Source organism: Haliotis rubra, unplaced genomic scaffold (assembly GCF_003918875.1).
Source record: "Haliotis rubra isolate DU_JTF1 unplaced genomic scaffold, ASM391887v1 Scf511, whole genome shotgun sequence".
Classification (NCBI taxonomy): domain Eukaryota; kingdom Metazoa; phylum Mollusca; class Gastropoda; order Lepetellida; family Haliotidae; genus Haliotis; species Haliotis rubra.
Window position 1 is genome coordinate 778,727 of NW_025767204.1, and position 18,495 is coordinate 797,221.

At 42.4% G+C, this 18,495-nt stretch overlaps 1 protein-coding gene across 2 annotated transcripts in view; it reads left to right on the forward strand.

Annotated features, from left to right (window-relative positions):
- Positions 1 to 18,165, forward strand: part of LOC124292282 (cilia- and flagella-associated protein 221-like) — a 157,980-nt gene extending 139,815 nt beyond the window's left edge. For both annotated transcript variants that reach the window (XM_046729348.1, XM_046729349.1), the window contains one exon: positions 16,605 to 18,165. In XM_046729348.1, coding sequence (XP_046585304.1) covers positions 16,605 to 16,731 — 127 coding nt within the window. In that variant the 3' untranslated portion in view covers positions 16,732 to 18,165. The remainder of the gene's footprint in view (positions 1 to 16,604) is intronic.
- Positions 18,166 to 18,495: the final 330 nt, after the last annotated feature.

Consider the following 18,495-nt stretch of genomic DNA (forward strand, 5'->3'; position numbering starts at 1 on the left):
TTGCTAACAGCAGGAGCATGCTTGTCTAGGATTGCAGAGAGCGTATCCTGATAGAGATCTGCCAGAGCCTCATTGTCGTCTGGGGGTTCACATACCAGACTTGACTTGGCAAGATCGGCCCTGAACAGGTCCTTATTGATTCGTTAATAATTTCGACAAGTTATTGTTTTGATGACATTTCCTGGTTTTGAAAGTGAACCAAGAAGTGATCGGACATCTGACAATCACGTACCATCACATCATTGACAATCTAGTATGTTGCCAGACTTGTGAGTAGGCTCATTAACATGCTGCATCAGACTATGGAGATGTAATAGTGACCTGAACTTCTTAACATCAGCTTTATCAGCATTGTTGAATTGTACGTTAAAGTCACCGACAAAAAGTCTACTCACTTTTGAAGAAGAGTAAGTAAACAATTCCCTGAGTTCCTTGTGAAAATCCGAAACAGAAAATCCTTTCTTCATTGAAGGTGGTGTACGATAGATGCAGACAAGAGTCATTGATGTCTGTCCTGACACGACAGAGAGTTAAAGTTTTTTTAAAGATGAAGGAGCAGGACCATCGTTTCTAAGAATGCTCACTTTGAGTGATTGCTTGTAAAGAACCAATATGCCGCCCCCAGTAGAATACATACGAGGTAGATGCAACAACTTGAAACGTGGGGTGAGTTCAGACATAATGACTTCATCGTGGTTATCCTTTAACCACGACTCTGTGACCACAAGTATGTCAAGATCCTCGTCCCCTAGCATTTCAGCTATTTCCAGGGTTTTATTGCGACAAGACTGAGCGTTCCAGAGACCAAGGTTCAGAAATGGCGAGGGAGATTTAGGATGAACATGGACGAGATTGTTCATATTGATTCCTCTTATTGATGATTGTGGAAAGTCATTTGAGTTAAATACATTTGTTAAGACCGGTATATTCCTTGGTATTTTTCTGCCACCTCTATTGCCTCTCTTTGTTTTCTTGCTGATTAAATTTCTATGATGACGTAAGAGTTTGAGAAGATCAGGGTCAGTGTAGCCAACTCCATGCTTTGGCCTATTGTCAGATTGAGCTTGGGTCCTTCGAGGACAACGGTCCAAGAGAGCTGCAAGGGTGTAAATGTAGCCAAATCCTTGATTGACCATTGTTGGTCGGGTGTTGAAAGCTTGGGGCTTGAGTGGTCCAGTGTTTGAAACAAAAATATTTTGACAAAATCCAAACAAAAATGTCAGCATTAACATCATTTTGGAGCCTCAAAACAATTCCAAATTTTCAGACTTTCATCTTCACTCATAGATGAGACACTATGCAAAGTTCTACATAAGTAGGAACTGTAGGAGACAAGATATTTGCTGATTTCGAGAAGAGCTGTTCAATGCTGCTACTCAGCGCAATCAACACACTCATATATGTAATGGTTTAGAGGTTACTGAATATTATATTTTCTTCAACTTCCTAATAAATAGGAAACAATAAACAAAGTCAAGGACATACAAATAATTCAAACACAATAGAATAGTTTGAATTTACTTGTTAGGTATTATTACGTTGTCATGTTTCATATAATGAAACATAATGAGAAGTATACACAATGGGGGGTACGGGACCAGGTCCCCCCAAGAGCTCAATTTAAAAAACTGATCCCGTACCCCTATTGTGTATACTACTACTGAGTTGCATGCTAAATTTGACGAAAATCGGTTGAATAGTTTCTGAAATATTGACTTTTAAATGAGCATGGGGTCGGTCGGGAAAAATCAAGGCCTTTGATTCACACACACACAATGATGACAATTATCATACAGTGGGCGATCGAAAAGGGACTGTGTCGTGAGGTACGATCGTCAACTTCTCTCTGACAAATGCTCTCGGCGGCCCGTCTTTCAAGTAATACATGTTCGGTTCGCCGTCTTTGATGTCGACCAGGTCTACGTTCTACGTTTTCATGGACCATATCAGATCAGTGGCGCGTTTTCTGCTGTCTCCCTCGTATTCTCTCGGCTGGTACAAGTACCTAACGCTGACCCGGTCCGGTAATGTTTTCTCCGTATTATCGCGACGTGCCACTGACGACGATGATTCGACAGATTTCATTTTGATGGCTTCGACGGGTCTCTTGCCCACGAGTCTGGTGACTTCGTTGTTGATGGCAGCCACCACTTGAGGTAAGCGTACGACCCATTCCGTGTTTCTCTTTCCGGGATCCATTAAATCCAGCGAGTACTGGTGCGAGAACAGACGTTCGGGTGGGATTGAATCTCTCAACTATGGCTTGGCTACGGTGAGCTCCTGCCACACCTCGTCTCACTTGGACTTTGTGCTTGGCCAGCAGCTGTGACATGGCTCCCATGAACTTGCGTCCGAGATCGACTTGCAATACGGTAGGCCATGTCAAGCGACTGCGTTTGTATATGCATTCAAAGGCTTTGGCGACTTCGTTCGAATCTTTCATTGACAACAGTTCGGCTTCCTTGTAGAGACTGGCGACCTCAACGACGGTTAAGGGCATACTTGTAGGTTTTGCGTCTCACCCTGTCGTGAGGGAGAAACAGGTCGGCTTGGTGAACGTGATTCGGCGTTGAAATGTCAAATTTTACTTCTCGAGATGTATCGAGGAGCCGGCAGGTAGACTTGCCAGATGGCTTGTTTCGTAAGCCAAGCTTTGGCGACGTCTTCCGAGACTCGAGCGGCTTTGGCGAGTTTTGGGATGGCGTCGGCGCCTTTCCAGTACCCGCGTGGGCTGTAATAAATTTTCTCCATGATGTATGTATTGCGTGCGTTTTAATTATTTAATATGTGCGTGAGTCCGTACATGTAAGTGGTGACTCCAACGATGGCGATCCATCGTTTCGTGTCCATGGGAGACAGCAAGATCTTGTTGATTCTCAGTCCGTATATCCTGTGTCTGTCGCTTCTCAGCATGTTCATTTGGTGTTTAAACGTTTTATTCTTGAACAGGGCTTCCTTGAATCTGGTGTGTTTGATGTGTTTTTTCATCACGTGTTTTTTCACACCTTTCGCCTTTCATATTCAGTTGTCGTCAGCTTTCTTGATGGAATACATCTTGGGTCTCAAGCCGACGTACTCGGCGATCGGCGTGCCCGTGCATTCATCCTTCATCTTGCCGAGCACTTTTTTGTTGACTTGGCTGTGCATAGGATGATCTTTAGGGTAGTCGCTGGTGTCGTACAGGTGCATGCGTTTCTTAATGCCCTCGGTGTGAATTTCCATCAGCAGGGAATCCGTGTCAATGTACAGCACTTCGTACCTATCACCGTACTGTTTTTTCAGCTCGTTGTAGTAGAAATTGTACATCAAGTGTTTGGATAAGTCGAGGATGCTCATCCCCATGTAAATGGGACAGTTGAATTTGATGTGGCTTTTGTTCATGTGCAGCGGCCAAGTCGCTGTCGAGTGCAGCGATTGAACACCGGGCTGGCTATGAGGTTCCTGGGTTTTTCTTCATCGCTGGATCTGACTAATTTCCCATTAATGCGTTTTCTCAAATTCTCCATCGTCTTGCCGAACACCGAGTTGTTCATGAGTTTGTTCAAGTTTTTCTCGAAATCGCTGGTGGCAAACCAACCAAGCACATACTCTATCTCAACGCCAACAACCTGTACGGCTGGGCCATGAGTCAGTATCTCCCCACCGGGGGATTTGAATGGGTCTCTTCACCCAGGATGATCAACGTGAATAGAATATTCACGTCGATCATCTCGGGTGAATCGTACCCGCAAAGGTTGTGAAACACGACGGGGATTTTGATGGTTTTGGGGTCGATTTTTAGCTTCAAGTTGCACGCTTAGCAGAGCAGCGCCTCTGCCGGTGACGTGGCAGTGATCTCTCACGGAATCCCCACACAGGGGTTCGTCGCACACGTGGCAATTCTTAGCCTTCTTGTGAGTTTATCCTTCAACATCATGCGCATGAGAGCAGGATCTGACAACTCTTTCCTGATTTTTATCCCTTCGTGTTCTAAGAACGTGAGAAATGTTTCGGCCGCGTCGGGACCTCGGTAGACCACGGGAGTGTGCGTTTGGCCGTCACATCGAACGACCACGTAACCACACCCGGAGGCTTCATGCTCTTGCGTTTTGTGTGTGAAACTTCGATGGTGTCGACGTTTTTGATGAGTGCTTTGAAGTCAGCGTAGATGACGTAAGGCACGGACATTTGATGCTTGTGGTTGATGAATTTCAAGATGTTGTCGTTTTCGTCGGGCATGTCGATTCGGACGGCCGTCTGTCCCACATCTCGGCAATCCACCCGGTGCGATTCCAGCAGGTCTGCCCGCGTGTAGCAGTGCAGACACCTTTTGCAAAAGCGTTTCTTTTCCTTATGCTTCGATTGAACGTACAACAGTCTGCTGAAACTTTTAATCGTTGCGTAGTGAAACTTGTCCTCTTTTTCGATCAGAAATAAATTGGTCCTTCGCACGGTTTTATCTAGGACAGGGCTTATCCTGTGCACAATAGTTGCGTTCCCTTCGTGTCCGAAGACGTTAATAGCCAGATGGTTTTGTTTTTCCACTCGAGCGATTTGTGAGATGGGAGTAGGCATGTCTATCCCCGTAAAGTCGAGGCCGGATTCCTCGATGGAGGGATAGCTGGAAAGTCTGTCTGTATGATGGGTAGCCGGATGCAAGTCGGCTATGATCGCCACCGGTAAACAGTCGTTGCCTTTGTTTTTGACGTTGACCATGGCTTGTTTTTTCTTGTAGAACGATGGCAGGTCCAGGTACGACCCTCCTTTGAACGGCACGTAGTTCGTTATGTCCAGGTATACTGTGTCGATCCTGTCCACAGCCCAGCCCGAGCCCATGTGCGTGAAGCGTTCCAGGAATTCTCGAATTTTTGCAAACGAGGTGTCAATGGACGCATCGACGGATTCGGGTTGAGTGGCGACTTCTTGATTGCATCTGAAGTAAGGCTGGATGTGCTCTGTGGTGCCGTTTGTCTGCTGTTTTTCCAGCGACATTCTCACCGTGAGTTGAAATTTGAGGCTTCCCAGAACGTTCAGTTCCTCGTTGACTTTGTCTGTGATCATGGGTTTGATGTCGTCGACGTCCATGTATTTGTCGACATCCAGCCTCCAGCCTCTCAGATACTTACATACGGCGTGCTTCGTCCGCACGAACCGTAGTTCGACGGGTTTGTGTTCCTCCAGCAGTTCGAGGAGCTCGGCTTTCCTCATGCGCGAATGACCTCTGAGCCCATGTTCTTTCGCTCGGAGCTTGAGTTGTTTCACCGTGGGTTCGTCGGCGATGCCGAGATATTCCAACAGCTTAGATTTCCTCAAACGGGAGTAACCGATCACTCCGCGTTTTTGTCAATCCTTTTCAGTTCTCGAACGGTAATCATCATTGCTATATCAATGTGTGAAAACCTTAAATGAAAAAAAATAATTATATTAAGATTCGAAATCAAATCTCTAATAGGTTGTTCGCTATAGTCAGGGGTGAAGTCAAATCTCTCATAGGATTTTCATCACTATGTTCGGCTGCGAGTAAAAATCTATAGTAGTTTGTTGGTATGGTCTCGCAGTTAAATGTTAAACTTTCAACATGCACGTTAGACTTTTATTCTGAGCAGTCGGTAGCGTTTGTTGAGTTAGTCTCTTTTCGTCAAGTAGATGAGATGGCCTCGTACTACGTTCGCACGTGTAATTCACGAAACCCTTTCGTATTGACATCATGTGTATGCCGCAATATTCGGTGGTGCATTTCTTGCTGCAGGTTTCGTTTTTTCCTAGCAACACGTACTTGCATTTATACGGTGCACGCCTTCCCATCGTTATGTATATACACATAAATATATTTTAGTCTAATTGTTTGGCGATCATCACGCGCCACGAAATTCAGTTCCCAGTCTTTCTGTTTTGGGGAAGGCGTGTAAAACTGCGAGAGCACCGAGTTGAATTTCTGTGTCAGAACCCAAACGCTGTGTTTCGTGGGTCGGCCCGAGAAGGCCAGGTACGTCTTGCTCACCCGTGAAGTCGGGCAGAGAATGACGATGTGGTTGAACGCGTCGTGACAGTATCCTTCCAACATGTCCAGCACGAAAGCCGTCTTGCCGCACCCCGTCTGACCACACACGATGGCGAGTGGGGATCGCGAGGTAAATCAATAAATGGCTTGCACAAATCTTCCATTGTCTATATTTAGTTGCGCGTCCATAATCACGTAAAGATATAATTTTAATTTACCGCCCGGATTTTGAGCTTTCTTGGTGATTTGGATAGTGATCCCCTCACTTCCACTTTCATGATCTCGGGATTCCAAGTGAGTTCGCTGTTTCTTCGAAACAGCTCGTATTCAGCCACGGGAATGATCTAGATGCCTTTTCATCGATCTAGCCGGCACGTTCAGGTTGATGTTCCACAACGTGTAGCTCTTGTCCTGAACGATCGTCCTGTGTCGCAGCACGCGGTCGTACAGGATGGACAGCTTTCTCGAATACTGGTTGCGAATCTGCTGGGCCAGTTCCATGGTTGTGACCATGTCGAACTCTAGCGAGATGTTGTCGAGGACACAGCTGGCCTCAGTGTCATCCAGCGTTAAGATAACTTTGCTGTAGTTGTTGAACGTGAGTTCGTATTCCAGCCTGTCACCCAGCGTGGCCTGGTAAAACGGCATGTGCCCCTTGAGCAACTCGAAGTCGAGCGGTATGCAAAAACGATTCCCGTACGCCTCGGTGGTGGGTTTTTCTCCTTTCGATATATTGTCGAGCTGATATGACGTGAAACCGTGCCCCAGACGTAGGTTGTTCGATACGTCGTTATTCCGTCTAATTCCTTGATACACCATATCATCGCGTTCATTCGAGGTTCTCCAGAGGTCTGCATAACAGTAAAACACATCGCTGTCGTCGATGCTCAGCACCTCGTTCCCGCTGATTTTGATGGTGTTTTTCTTGACAATGGCACGACCCAGGATGTTCACGATCATGTGTTTGTCGTCCGTGGACTCCAATGTGATGTGAAAAGCCAGTCGAATCGTGCCGGCGACGATGACGTCGTTTGCACCTAGGTTTGGGAATCGAAACCAGCAGCGTTTGGTTTTGATCGATCGTGCTCGGATTGTTGGTGATGGTCACCGACTGAAACACGGCTTTGACACCGAGCGGCTCTCTCGATTTTCGGAAAGGATCTAACTTTCGTCCGTAATGCGACATTGTTTATATTGAAATTTTTAGTTTAATATAAAAAAAATTAAAATTCCCATGGACGATTTAGACATACACCAGCTGAACGACAACGATGATGTAGCAGGCCGTGGACTAAATATTATGATGCTTTAAACCGCGATAAAAATTACGTCGAACCATTGGACCGCGTCTATCCGGGAACAAGGGATCACCATTGCCAGCGTTCTCACGGCTTTCGGCCTTATCGTATCGACCCTCGTCGTGTCGCTGACGGGCGGTGGTGGTACACCAAGCCCAACACCACCAAGCCCATCATTAGGCGATGTCTGAGACTGGATAAAAAACATTTGAAATCTCTCAGCGAAGCCCTGGCTAAACTGGCCTGGCATCTTGGGTAGCATCGTTTCCTGGTTGGTAGGCTTCTTGTCGAAAACGGTCACGTGGCTCGGTCAAAACCTGTGGGCCTCGTCATCGCCGTGGCGGGTCTGGTGTACGTCGCGGCTAAGGAATTTTTAACCAAATGGGGCACAGTCCGACCGCGATCCCGCTGACCACCAGCGCCGTTTTGCGATCGATGTGCCGCTGAATGTTTGCCTGCATGTGTGGTGGCAGCTGCTGTTGTCGTCGTGGTGCTACTTCTTCTTCAGGTGTCAGTGCCACGATGCCCGTTTTGTACTGCGACACGATTGGACTCTCGTTATTGACGTCCTGGTTCAAGCCCAACTTTTGATCAGCTGTCGCGATGACGATTTCGTTGTTGTAGCCCACCACTCTGTTCACCCTCAGTCGCATGTCGCCTGGAGCAATGTACAGTCTCGCGCCAAACACGTAGTCGAACTTTCGACCGGGCGTATTCCAACGCGTTTTCATAGCGTTCGATGGCACTCGGTAGATCGACCGGTCTAGCAATGGCATCCTCAACGTTAGCCACGAACTGTTTCTGCGTGTCGTAAGCCGTCCCTTCACGACCCACGATGCTGGAACGCATTTGCGTCTGATCGCCCAGCACGGCCCACACATACGTTCGAATCGAATCGTTCAATCTGATGACACCGGCACGGTCAAACCCTTTCAGGTGTCCAGCATGAACATTTTCCAATCGCCCGCGGGTCCTTGCTCAAACCTCCAAACGCGGTAATCCTTGCTGTCGTCGAAAGCCATGTAATCATCGTTCCGCTCGTTCATCTTGACGTAATGATAAGACTTGTAATCCCAATCTTTCACCAGCTGTTTGCTGGCTTCCACAAGAGACATGTTGTGAACGATGGGAATGCCCAAACCGTGGTTCGGACCTGGCAAATGCCAGTCGACCGTCTTCAGATCTAGTTCGAATTCACCGCAAACGCGTTCAGTCGCACGTCGATCGTACGGATTGTTTACGGCATTCCACGCCTTGTCCTGCAGAATCGGGGCACTGATTTCTTTCAAAATATACGTCTGATCTAGTAGTACACGTGAAAATAGAACACGGACCAACTCAGCGGACCACGACGAGTGTTGTTCAATGTCGAGCCGCACCCTGTCGTCGCACACCACACGGCGAAATTGAATTGAATCTGCCAAAACTGCATCGGGTTGTGGAACCATGCGTGTAGGGTCTTCACATTCGTGACTGAAAACCTGTAATTTTTAAACACGTCGATAAACCGAACAATGAAATGGAAACCATCCTTTGCATCGACCACAATACTCGGTTGCGTGTGATCGATATTATCGCTTTTAGCATAAAACACTCCAGGTTTGTACATATTTTTTGTATATAGCTTACATACTGTGAACGTATTATATTTCGCGCAGGTTTTATTTTCGCGCAAAACATTTTAGCTCGAAAATTTATACACCTCGAATAAACCTGTCATTCATTCAGTCTAGCCACGCTCGCCCCTGAGTTGTTACCATAACACATCACGTTTGAAGACAGAAATCAACGGGAATCTTAAAATGACGACTGATCATACTTAACTGTCGCTGTAATGGATTTCCCAAAACATAATTAAATAATGAGCCAAATCCCATTGCCGAATTAGCGAAAACAGCAATGTGTGTTGTGGCCGCCATGGAAATTGGTCACATGACAGATGGTTTGATACAAAACAGATTACCGTGAAACGACTCAGAAAGAAATAATACAGCAGTATTTTATTTATTCATTAAGATTTTATTCACCAGTACATCATGAAGCGAATAGTCACTAACACTCAATCATCTCATTCACAACAACCCGGCTTGTTTGAAATCACAAAGAGCTTCATATACAGTATTAGTTAATTCGTCAAATCGTCAGAATTCGGAACATAAGACTGATGTGTTTTTCATCTCTTCTGGGAGTAAACGGATTACTGTGTACTAGTATATCGCACAGATAGGGATTTCCTGTGAGTAAGCAATAAACGCCGCCTGACAGGTTAAGCCACTCTGTTTGTTTTCACTGCTATTAGTGGCGGCCAAAGAGACAGCTGGCAGTTCCGGCAACTACTGCGCGAATAATTGACCGTGCGATGTAGTCTAAACTGTCAATTCCGCGAAAATTGAACCACGCGAAAATAAGTACGTTTACAGTATCAACTTTTTTTTTTCAATATGTATGTGACGCTTCCGGGAATCACGAGCGGCGAGTCCGTTCAACTGCTGCACGCCATCGATAACACGTCTGGTCAGCTCGAAGTTGCGCTCTGCGACATCACCTACTACCCACAATGGACGAATATCAGTAAATCCATAGGTAACAACAGGATATTCATCGATGGAATACGCTACGATTTGTCCAATGGTTATTACAGCATTTGCATGCTAAACGACGAAATTTTCAAACCCATTGAAGCCAGCCTCAAACTCAACGAGTCGAATGGTATGATAACGTTAAAGACCGGGGGGAAATCCATCCACGACCGGAAACCACCCTGACCGGCACGAAATTACCCGATCTCGTTCCGTATCGCGAACTATGCATTCATCTCGATCACCTGAGCACGACCAACAACGTTCAAGGCGAACGACCTTCCACCCTGATGAGAGCCGTGCAGGTGAAATGGAAAAGTAAATTGATGGCAGAACCGAATCGTTTTCGTCGCGGCAGTACAAGAAATTGATCCGAGGCAACATCACGGAATTAAAAATATTGGTTTTAGACATTAAACACTATCCCATAAGTATAGGATATCTCACACATACGACAATGACGGAGTCTCATGGTCCAGGAACACACGTTAGAAAATGCGCCAACATATCGATCTCCAACCTCGGGGACACGCGCGGATTCGATGAACCAGGAGTAGACGGCAAACTGTACGCCTTGTAATTGAAAAACAGCATTTACAAACGCGTCGAATTGCCGCCCTCTACTGCCGGTGGTGGTGGCAACGACCTAGGCGATTTCTTCGATACCGAAGGAGCGGTCAACAACACGACCTGATACGCAATGATGAGGACGAATGGATGATAACCCCAGCCTTCCGCGGCAGGCTGTTCCACCTGGACGACGTTGAGACCATGGCCGTCTCCAGAAACACGCAGTACACTCTCATCTTCAACGGCAACAGCAAATGGGTATTAGTGCCATCCCAAATCGACTGGAATCTCAACATCACGCTCGACTCTTCACACGTTTTCACGGACAACAAAGATCACTACCTTATGAAAGTCGTTGACAATGGAACGCTGCTCGTTGCTAACGTCCCTATGCAAAGACACGGCGTCAGCATCGGTATCGGTCCTGGAAAATCTGCCGGCAAAATCCACGCTGTACATCCAAGTCTACCTCGGTGAACGTCGTCGAAATCGTGAAAGGGATCAAACTCCTCTGGGTCAAACAACAACAATACCAAGTTTGCTCCGTTTACGTGCGGATGAACGTTAAAGCCTACACCAGTCTTCAGGGAGTCACTGTTACCGTGGAAGACACGATATCGCTCACCGAAATTTTCCTACTCGACAACATACATCTCATGGGTTTGAAGTGCACGTCTGATGAATTATCCGATAACCAATTGAAAACTATTTCGTAATACATCATATATAAACGAGATGAACCATCATCATCCCAACATAACGCTAGCCGATCTCAGAGACACGCGGGGATTCGATCTGCCCGGCGAGGAAAACACCTTGTACGCCATGCGCTTACAAGATAACGTGTACAAACGACGAGAAGTCGTCATCGAATCCCAGTTGAACTGGATTATTAACCTGATCCTGACCTACCCCTATCTTATCATGGATAATAATGATTGTGGTGTCTCGCTAAAAAAATAACGGGATACTGCTGGTGAGGTTCAATCCTGGAAGATTAACGTGGACGAGCGTAGCGCCATTACCAGATCAAACAGCTAACATGTTAGTCCCCAATGAGAAAAAAGCAGCGTTACATTTAATAAAATATACTGATGTGCCAGACTCGTGGATTAGTGTGATACAAGGTTCTAGTCTTATTATCGAAGTATTTCTTGGAGATGCCCCAGGAGTAGATATAAACCTTCTGCATGGGTTAAAATTATCATCATCAACAAAAACATTGTCGTATTTGCATACAACCAGGAAGAACCCCCAATGCAAACCTAGATATTATGATTTTTCAAAAGGAGTTTATTGAACTCCAGATCATTTATTTATACGAAAACTTGTACCTGATCAGCTTAAAGTATATTCATCAAACATTGACTGAGGACCAATTAAATACTATTTTATAAAAAGAGTATATATACAGAATGGGACTGTACCCGGTCGTGGATGAAGTGGCGAAAACACTGGAAACCGTAGACGGGTTTCGTTTGCGACAGATATGTGAGATCAAACAACAACTAGAAAGTCAACGCGATACACGGTCGGCATTGCAGAAAAAAAATCACAGGGACGTCAATTCCGTGGACGGTGTTGACAGCGCTCTTGTTTCAGTCGGCATGGGATTAGGCGTAGCAGGTGTTGGGTTATTAACCACCATCGTGGCCGCACCCATGGTGCTAGGCATCGAAATAACAGCCGGAGTGACAGGGTTGATGGGATTGGCGCTTAAGTTCGTGTCTCGCAGACTGCAACGTAAAGCATTGAAACACAACGAAATTAGAATTCTAGCCGGAGCGAAGTTATACATGATAGACCATCGCATATCCACCGCGCTCACCGACTCTAAAATCTCCTAAGAAGAGTTTCGTTTGGTGCTATCAGATATCACAAAATATCACAGAATGAAACAAGAGATTCGGACCAAGTCTTGTAAAAACGCCGTCATTTGCGAAGACAAGAATTTTTTTTTCATAGAACAAGGAAAGCAACAAGCCCAACAAGCCTTCATTACAAAAAACAAACAAATTATAGGAGATTCACAATAAACTGTTTCACAGACATCAACATAACGACCGATTTTCGTCAAATTTTGCATGCAACTCAGTAGTTCTATACACAATGGGGGTACAGGATTAGGGCCTCCCCAAGGGCTCAATTTTTTAAATTGAGCCCTTGGGGGAACCTGGTCCCGTACCCCCATTGTGTATACTACTTAATGTATTAACACAAATAATTATACATTCAAGCTCGATTAGATTAGACATAAACTTACTAATTTAAAGCTTACTGAATTGTAACTATTTACTTTCCAAAATCTAAAGTTGATAATATTACCTAATCAAATATAAAGTGATAAGTCGCGCCTTTGCATCGAATGAAATCTTTTACTACGATTGTTACAAAAGACAGTAAGTTGGTAATTCAAAAGATTCTTAGACATAGCCAGAAGTTATTACATGTAAACCATACAAAGGTATTTCAGCTTGTTCAAGCTGTTGAAAGTTTCATGTTGATTTGAATTGTCAGTTTTCTATGCAGTGTACATGAGCATTGTGTAAAACATTTATATTTGATCTCTGTTATTATCTGATCTGGTGTAATTATTACGTGCATCAGTGAACTCAGTCTCTATTGATCCATCGTCAATAAAAGCTGGATAGTATAACAGTTACGGTATCGATACACATACGTGTAATCATTGAATCAGATTACAGTAATGAGATAATTGAACACCTCTTTCGACTTTGAAATAACAGCCTCCGGTAGAATGCATATGTAGTTACGTTCTTGTTGAAAGGTTTGTCCCGTGACAAGTGTAAAATGAACAGATGCAATGTTATATCATTGGACAACCTGCTTTATGGAGTCACTCCCCTTTGTACATATATTCGTCAACAGAAAGCACCTGTTATTCAGCGAGAGACGCTCATGTGTGTTGTACTTTTTATAATCGCACTGTACCTATTATTTCAACCAATTCAGTAGTACTGAGCAAATATTAGCTTTTCTTACGAGAGATGCTACCTTTAGTGTCAATCAGAAGAAGTATTTAAAGTGTTTTGATAGCAATTGCTAATCATTATCATAGGCTTGTACAGCGTTTGACAAATGAACACATGTCGGCGAGAAAGGGGATTATGATGTTTTTACAGAGGTAAGTGTCTGATACTCTTCCTTGGGAATGGATACTAAAATACTTCGTTCGTATTCACATTGATTGAATTAGATGTAATGGTTTAGAGGTTACTGAAGATGATATTTTCTTCAACTTCCTAATAAATAGGAAACAATATACGAAATTTCAAGGGCATACAAAGAATTCAAACACAATAGAATAGTTTGAATTTACTTTTTAGGCATTATTACGTTGTCATGTTTCATATAATGAAACATAATGCATAAACACAGATAATTATACATCCAAGCTCAAATAGATTAGGCATAATTTAACTTACTACTTTGAAGCTTACTGAATTGTAACTAGTTATTTTCCATAATCTAAAGTTGATAATGTTACCCAATCGAATATTAAGTGCATCAAATATATATACATGTCAGTGTTATTACAACAATGAAATCTTTTTCTACCTTTGTTACAAAACACAGTATGTTGGTAATTCAAAACATAGACAGAAGAAATATCATAAGTTATTACATGTAAACCATACAAAGGTATTTCAAGCATTTTTGTTCAAGCTGTTGAAAGTTTCATGTTGATTTGAATTGTCAGTTTTCTATGCAGTGTACATGAGCATTGTGTAAAACATTTATATTTGATCTCTGTTATTATCTGATCTGGTGTAATTATTACGTGCATCAGTGAACTCAGTCTCTATTGATCCATCGTCAATAAAAGCTGGATAGTATAACAGTTACGGTATCGATACACATACGTGTAATCATTGAATCAGATTACAGTAATGAGATAATTGAACACCTCTTTCGACCTTGAAATAACAGCCTCCGGTAGAATGCATATGTAGCTACGTCCTTGTTGAAAGGTTTGTCCCGTGACAAGTGTAAAATAAACAGATGCAATGTTATATCATTGGACAACCTGCTTTATGGAGTCACGCCCCTCTCTGTAATGTTTATGCATGCATGTACATCTGTAATCTTATGAACCTCGTTTGCATTCAGTATACATATAGGCACACCCACCTTCATAAATATTGGGTGGGTGGGGGTTCAATAGCAGGTTTATACACGGTATTAATTCAATATAGTGTCACTTCGTGACTTAATACGTGTACTTTAGTTTGGATATTCATTCCTATCAAGGTGAAGATTATATTTACATGTACAGCAAACCATTATGTTTTATGTACTAGCTGTGTGCATAAAATGTATATGAAAATAAATGCTATCTCTACACAATGGTTGGATTTCAATCACTTTGTTTTAATTATCCAAAAACACCAAAATGAGGACAAATAAACTCGCCAAAGTGTCTATCTACTCCTATTTGTCTTGTGTGTATATTTCATAATCGTTACCAGTGTGTATGTTTACAATACACAAACTGTTCGTGATAGCTTGAGTTGACAAAGCCGAAACCCAGCACATCGACTAGTCAACGATATAGCCAATAATCAATCTCTATCCAAGCTGTTGAGTGACCAAACGTGCTCTTCAGAAATTTCGCCCACGCCCCCATCACCTGTCCTTTCCTCTGTGACAGGTATCTCATGAAACGATTGGTCACAGATAACATATGACCAGCCACTATATTGAACAGTTGAGATACAGAATGTTCTATTCGGGAAATTTGATGACGCCCTATCACGTGACTCTTTGTTTTATGTCTATGCAAGGAATATGAAGTATACATTTTTTATATGTATGTTGGTATGGTCACGTATGTTTTCTGCATTAAATCTGTATGAAATAAAATGCAATGCTATGAATGTGCTCTATGTTAGTCACAGACTAGCGTTATTTAGTACTTTCATTAAAATAATTAGTCTACACTAGAAATGTATAGGCAAAACGCTATTTTCTCGAAGATTATAAAGAATGTTAGTAAATTCTTCTTTAAAGTATGTCATTGTCATATATGTAAAATTAAACCTCGAACAATGATATAAGAGAAAGAATTTGTTGATGTATGTCTCATCTCTTAGATACAAAGAATGCATACATATGTTGATAAAATATAAATGTACAAGCCGCCAAAGGTCTACAAGAGAAACTTGCAATAAAATTACATAAAACGTTGCAATACATGATATGTATTCACACCTGCTTTCTTTCAACTTGTATCTTTATGACACAATTAAACAATCAGAGCTTGTTTGTACGACTAGACAGTTTCCTGTCATCCACGAAACCTTCCAGGGAAATCAGGTGTGAATAGCACTAATTAGCTTCGCAACAGCGAGCAGGGCAATCAGTGAGGGGTTCTAGGTGTTGAGTAGTGAAGTGGCTCTTGGGCTTAATGAGTTAATTCGTGTGCCTCTCATCTAGGACTGTTGTGACTCTGGGGCGACCTGGTAAACATGTATATTCCATGGACCAAATGGCTTGAAATCTCTGCCACAGTCTACCAATAGCACATGGGCTCACATTAAAGAGGACAGCAACCTGCTGCTGAGTTTGACCAGATTTCAAAAGGCCTATTGACCGACACCTTTCAGCAAGTGTCAAACTCCATCTCGCTTTAAGCTGCGATTTCAGGTACCTGAACAGTGAACGACAGTGAAAAACCATCACTGCATGTGTATTGTCCTCCACTTTCCATGGATAGAGCGACTTGCACCTACAAATCATTGACATTAAGTGGCAGGTGGATTTCCATATTGACAATTTGAATAAAAAATGTGCCATATGTAACAGAATGTATCAGTTGTTAATGAACGTAATAATGACATTTCAGCGACCTAATATGTTTTTCCATACTGTTAGGAAAGTTTGTGAGACATTCAATTGTATATATTTCAAACAAAAACGAAGATTTCACAAGTTTTAAGAACTAGTGATACAAATAGCTTGATTCCAAGTACAGAATACAGAAAAATCTGTAGGGAAAGAGATGTGGAGGAGGAGGAACATGATGACAGGGACTGCCAGCCATTTTGCAGTAAGATATGGAAAAGAGAAATTGTTGTTTGGGTTTTTGTGAAAATGCCTGGCTTATTGTATTATTTATTGTTAGTAATCAAGATGAACTCATTGGTTTTTTTCTAGATACAAGCGTGAAGAAGAACTTGAGTACTTCATGACAAAGAAATACAACCGTCTTGGTGCCAAGATCACAGCTAAGACAGCAACACTCAACAACCTTGTAACAAACCAAGATCTTATGCTCAATTGATCACATATATTGTCTGCTTATCTCATAAGTATCTTTGTACAATTATTAAATTCAGCACTATACACGTTAATCTGTTCATTCATGGAAATAGATTGTTATTTTACTTGTCCTGGAATGACTGTGATTCATCATAAATCTGTTTGTAGTAAATACCCCTCAGGATATACAGAACTTACAAGGGTCTTACAGTCCCATACACCAATTCAAAACACTGTGTAACTAATAATATATTATTTTCCATAAGTGTTACATGGTGGTGATATTTATTCCTTTCTTTAGTTAGTGGGACATTCTTCATGTTAGTGTGTACATACTGATCATACAAATACTGGCTATTTCCTAAATAATGTATTGCCAAATAAACACTTCACTATGATCAGTTAAGGTTTGAAATTTTCCATCTATGATGTTGAAATCATTTTTGGGTTTAATAGGAATTTCTTGTGTGTAATATATACATTCATGATTTACTTGTGAGTAGAGTAAACATGTTTAATTCCATAATTTTTACCAATGTGGATGAGGTTCTTGAGAGGCATATAGAAGTTGGTATTCAAGTCATTCACCTGACAAAGGGGCTAGGAATAGCCCAAAAACGTTGTGTATATATTTTATCCTGCTTTTGACACACCCAGCTTGACCTTGTAATATTACTGTGTGACGTTACCATCAGACAACAGAAAGTAAAAGTACTACATTATGCATGCTCTATACATAACATGTATTTGCATTGCATGAATACTATTTTGTTGCAGGCAACTTTGAGTATATGTAATAATAGTAATAATTACTATTTAAAGACTAATTAACAGATTCAGTCTGACTTTGTTACTACCAGTATTGGACACATAAAACATGAGAGTGGTCATCTGAATAACAATCTGTCCAAGTAAATAACACACACACACACACACACACACGCACGCACGCACGCACACACACACGCACACATGCATACCACTCACTGCGTAAGAGCTATAATCTTGAATGGGACATTAAACCTGATTTCACCTTGACTCACTTGTATTAGTTTTGCATGAAATATTGCTTGAATTGTAGCTATGAAATGAAATCTGGACATAAGTATATATAATATATTGGGACATCTGACAGTTTCTGTAGTTTAAGGAGTATTAAAGTGAATTTTAGAACCGTAGGGCTGTGTCATCTCAATTGCCTGAAATGAAGTTATTTGAATGAAGAGTTTACAGTGAAAGCTTTATCGATCATCCTGTATTAAATATATGTAGTAGTCAGTTGTGAAGCAATGCCATCTCTTATCAGATTTATCCTAAAGTCTCTACTCGAAATGCAAGGTGAGTGACAGAAGCTTAAGGTGGAAATACAGTTGTTAACCTCACCTACCGGTTCGGATTTTAATGTACTTGTCAATAACATGACAATCTGTTCACCAATTAAAGTTTTTGTGATACACTTTGTGTTCTTTTTGTTAGTATATTGCAGTGGCACCATGTTAAGTGGACAGGGCAGAAAGTCATGAGTGGGATCCTTGAAAGCATCGTACCAAAAGATGCAACTCAATGGTACTTTCATATGCTTTTTGGTCAGCTTGAAGTCAGTACACTGTGTCCAAGTTGACCACCATAAAAAATTTGGCTTGTCTGTTTCAGACAGGTTCAGTTAATGACTGACATCACTTAGCATCACATGGCTAGGCTTCTGAGCGCAGCCACTAACAAACAACACCTATATCACAAAATATACACTCCTCTTTGAGCTGTCTGATTCCTACAAATATTACGC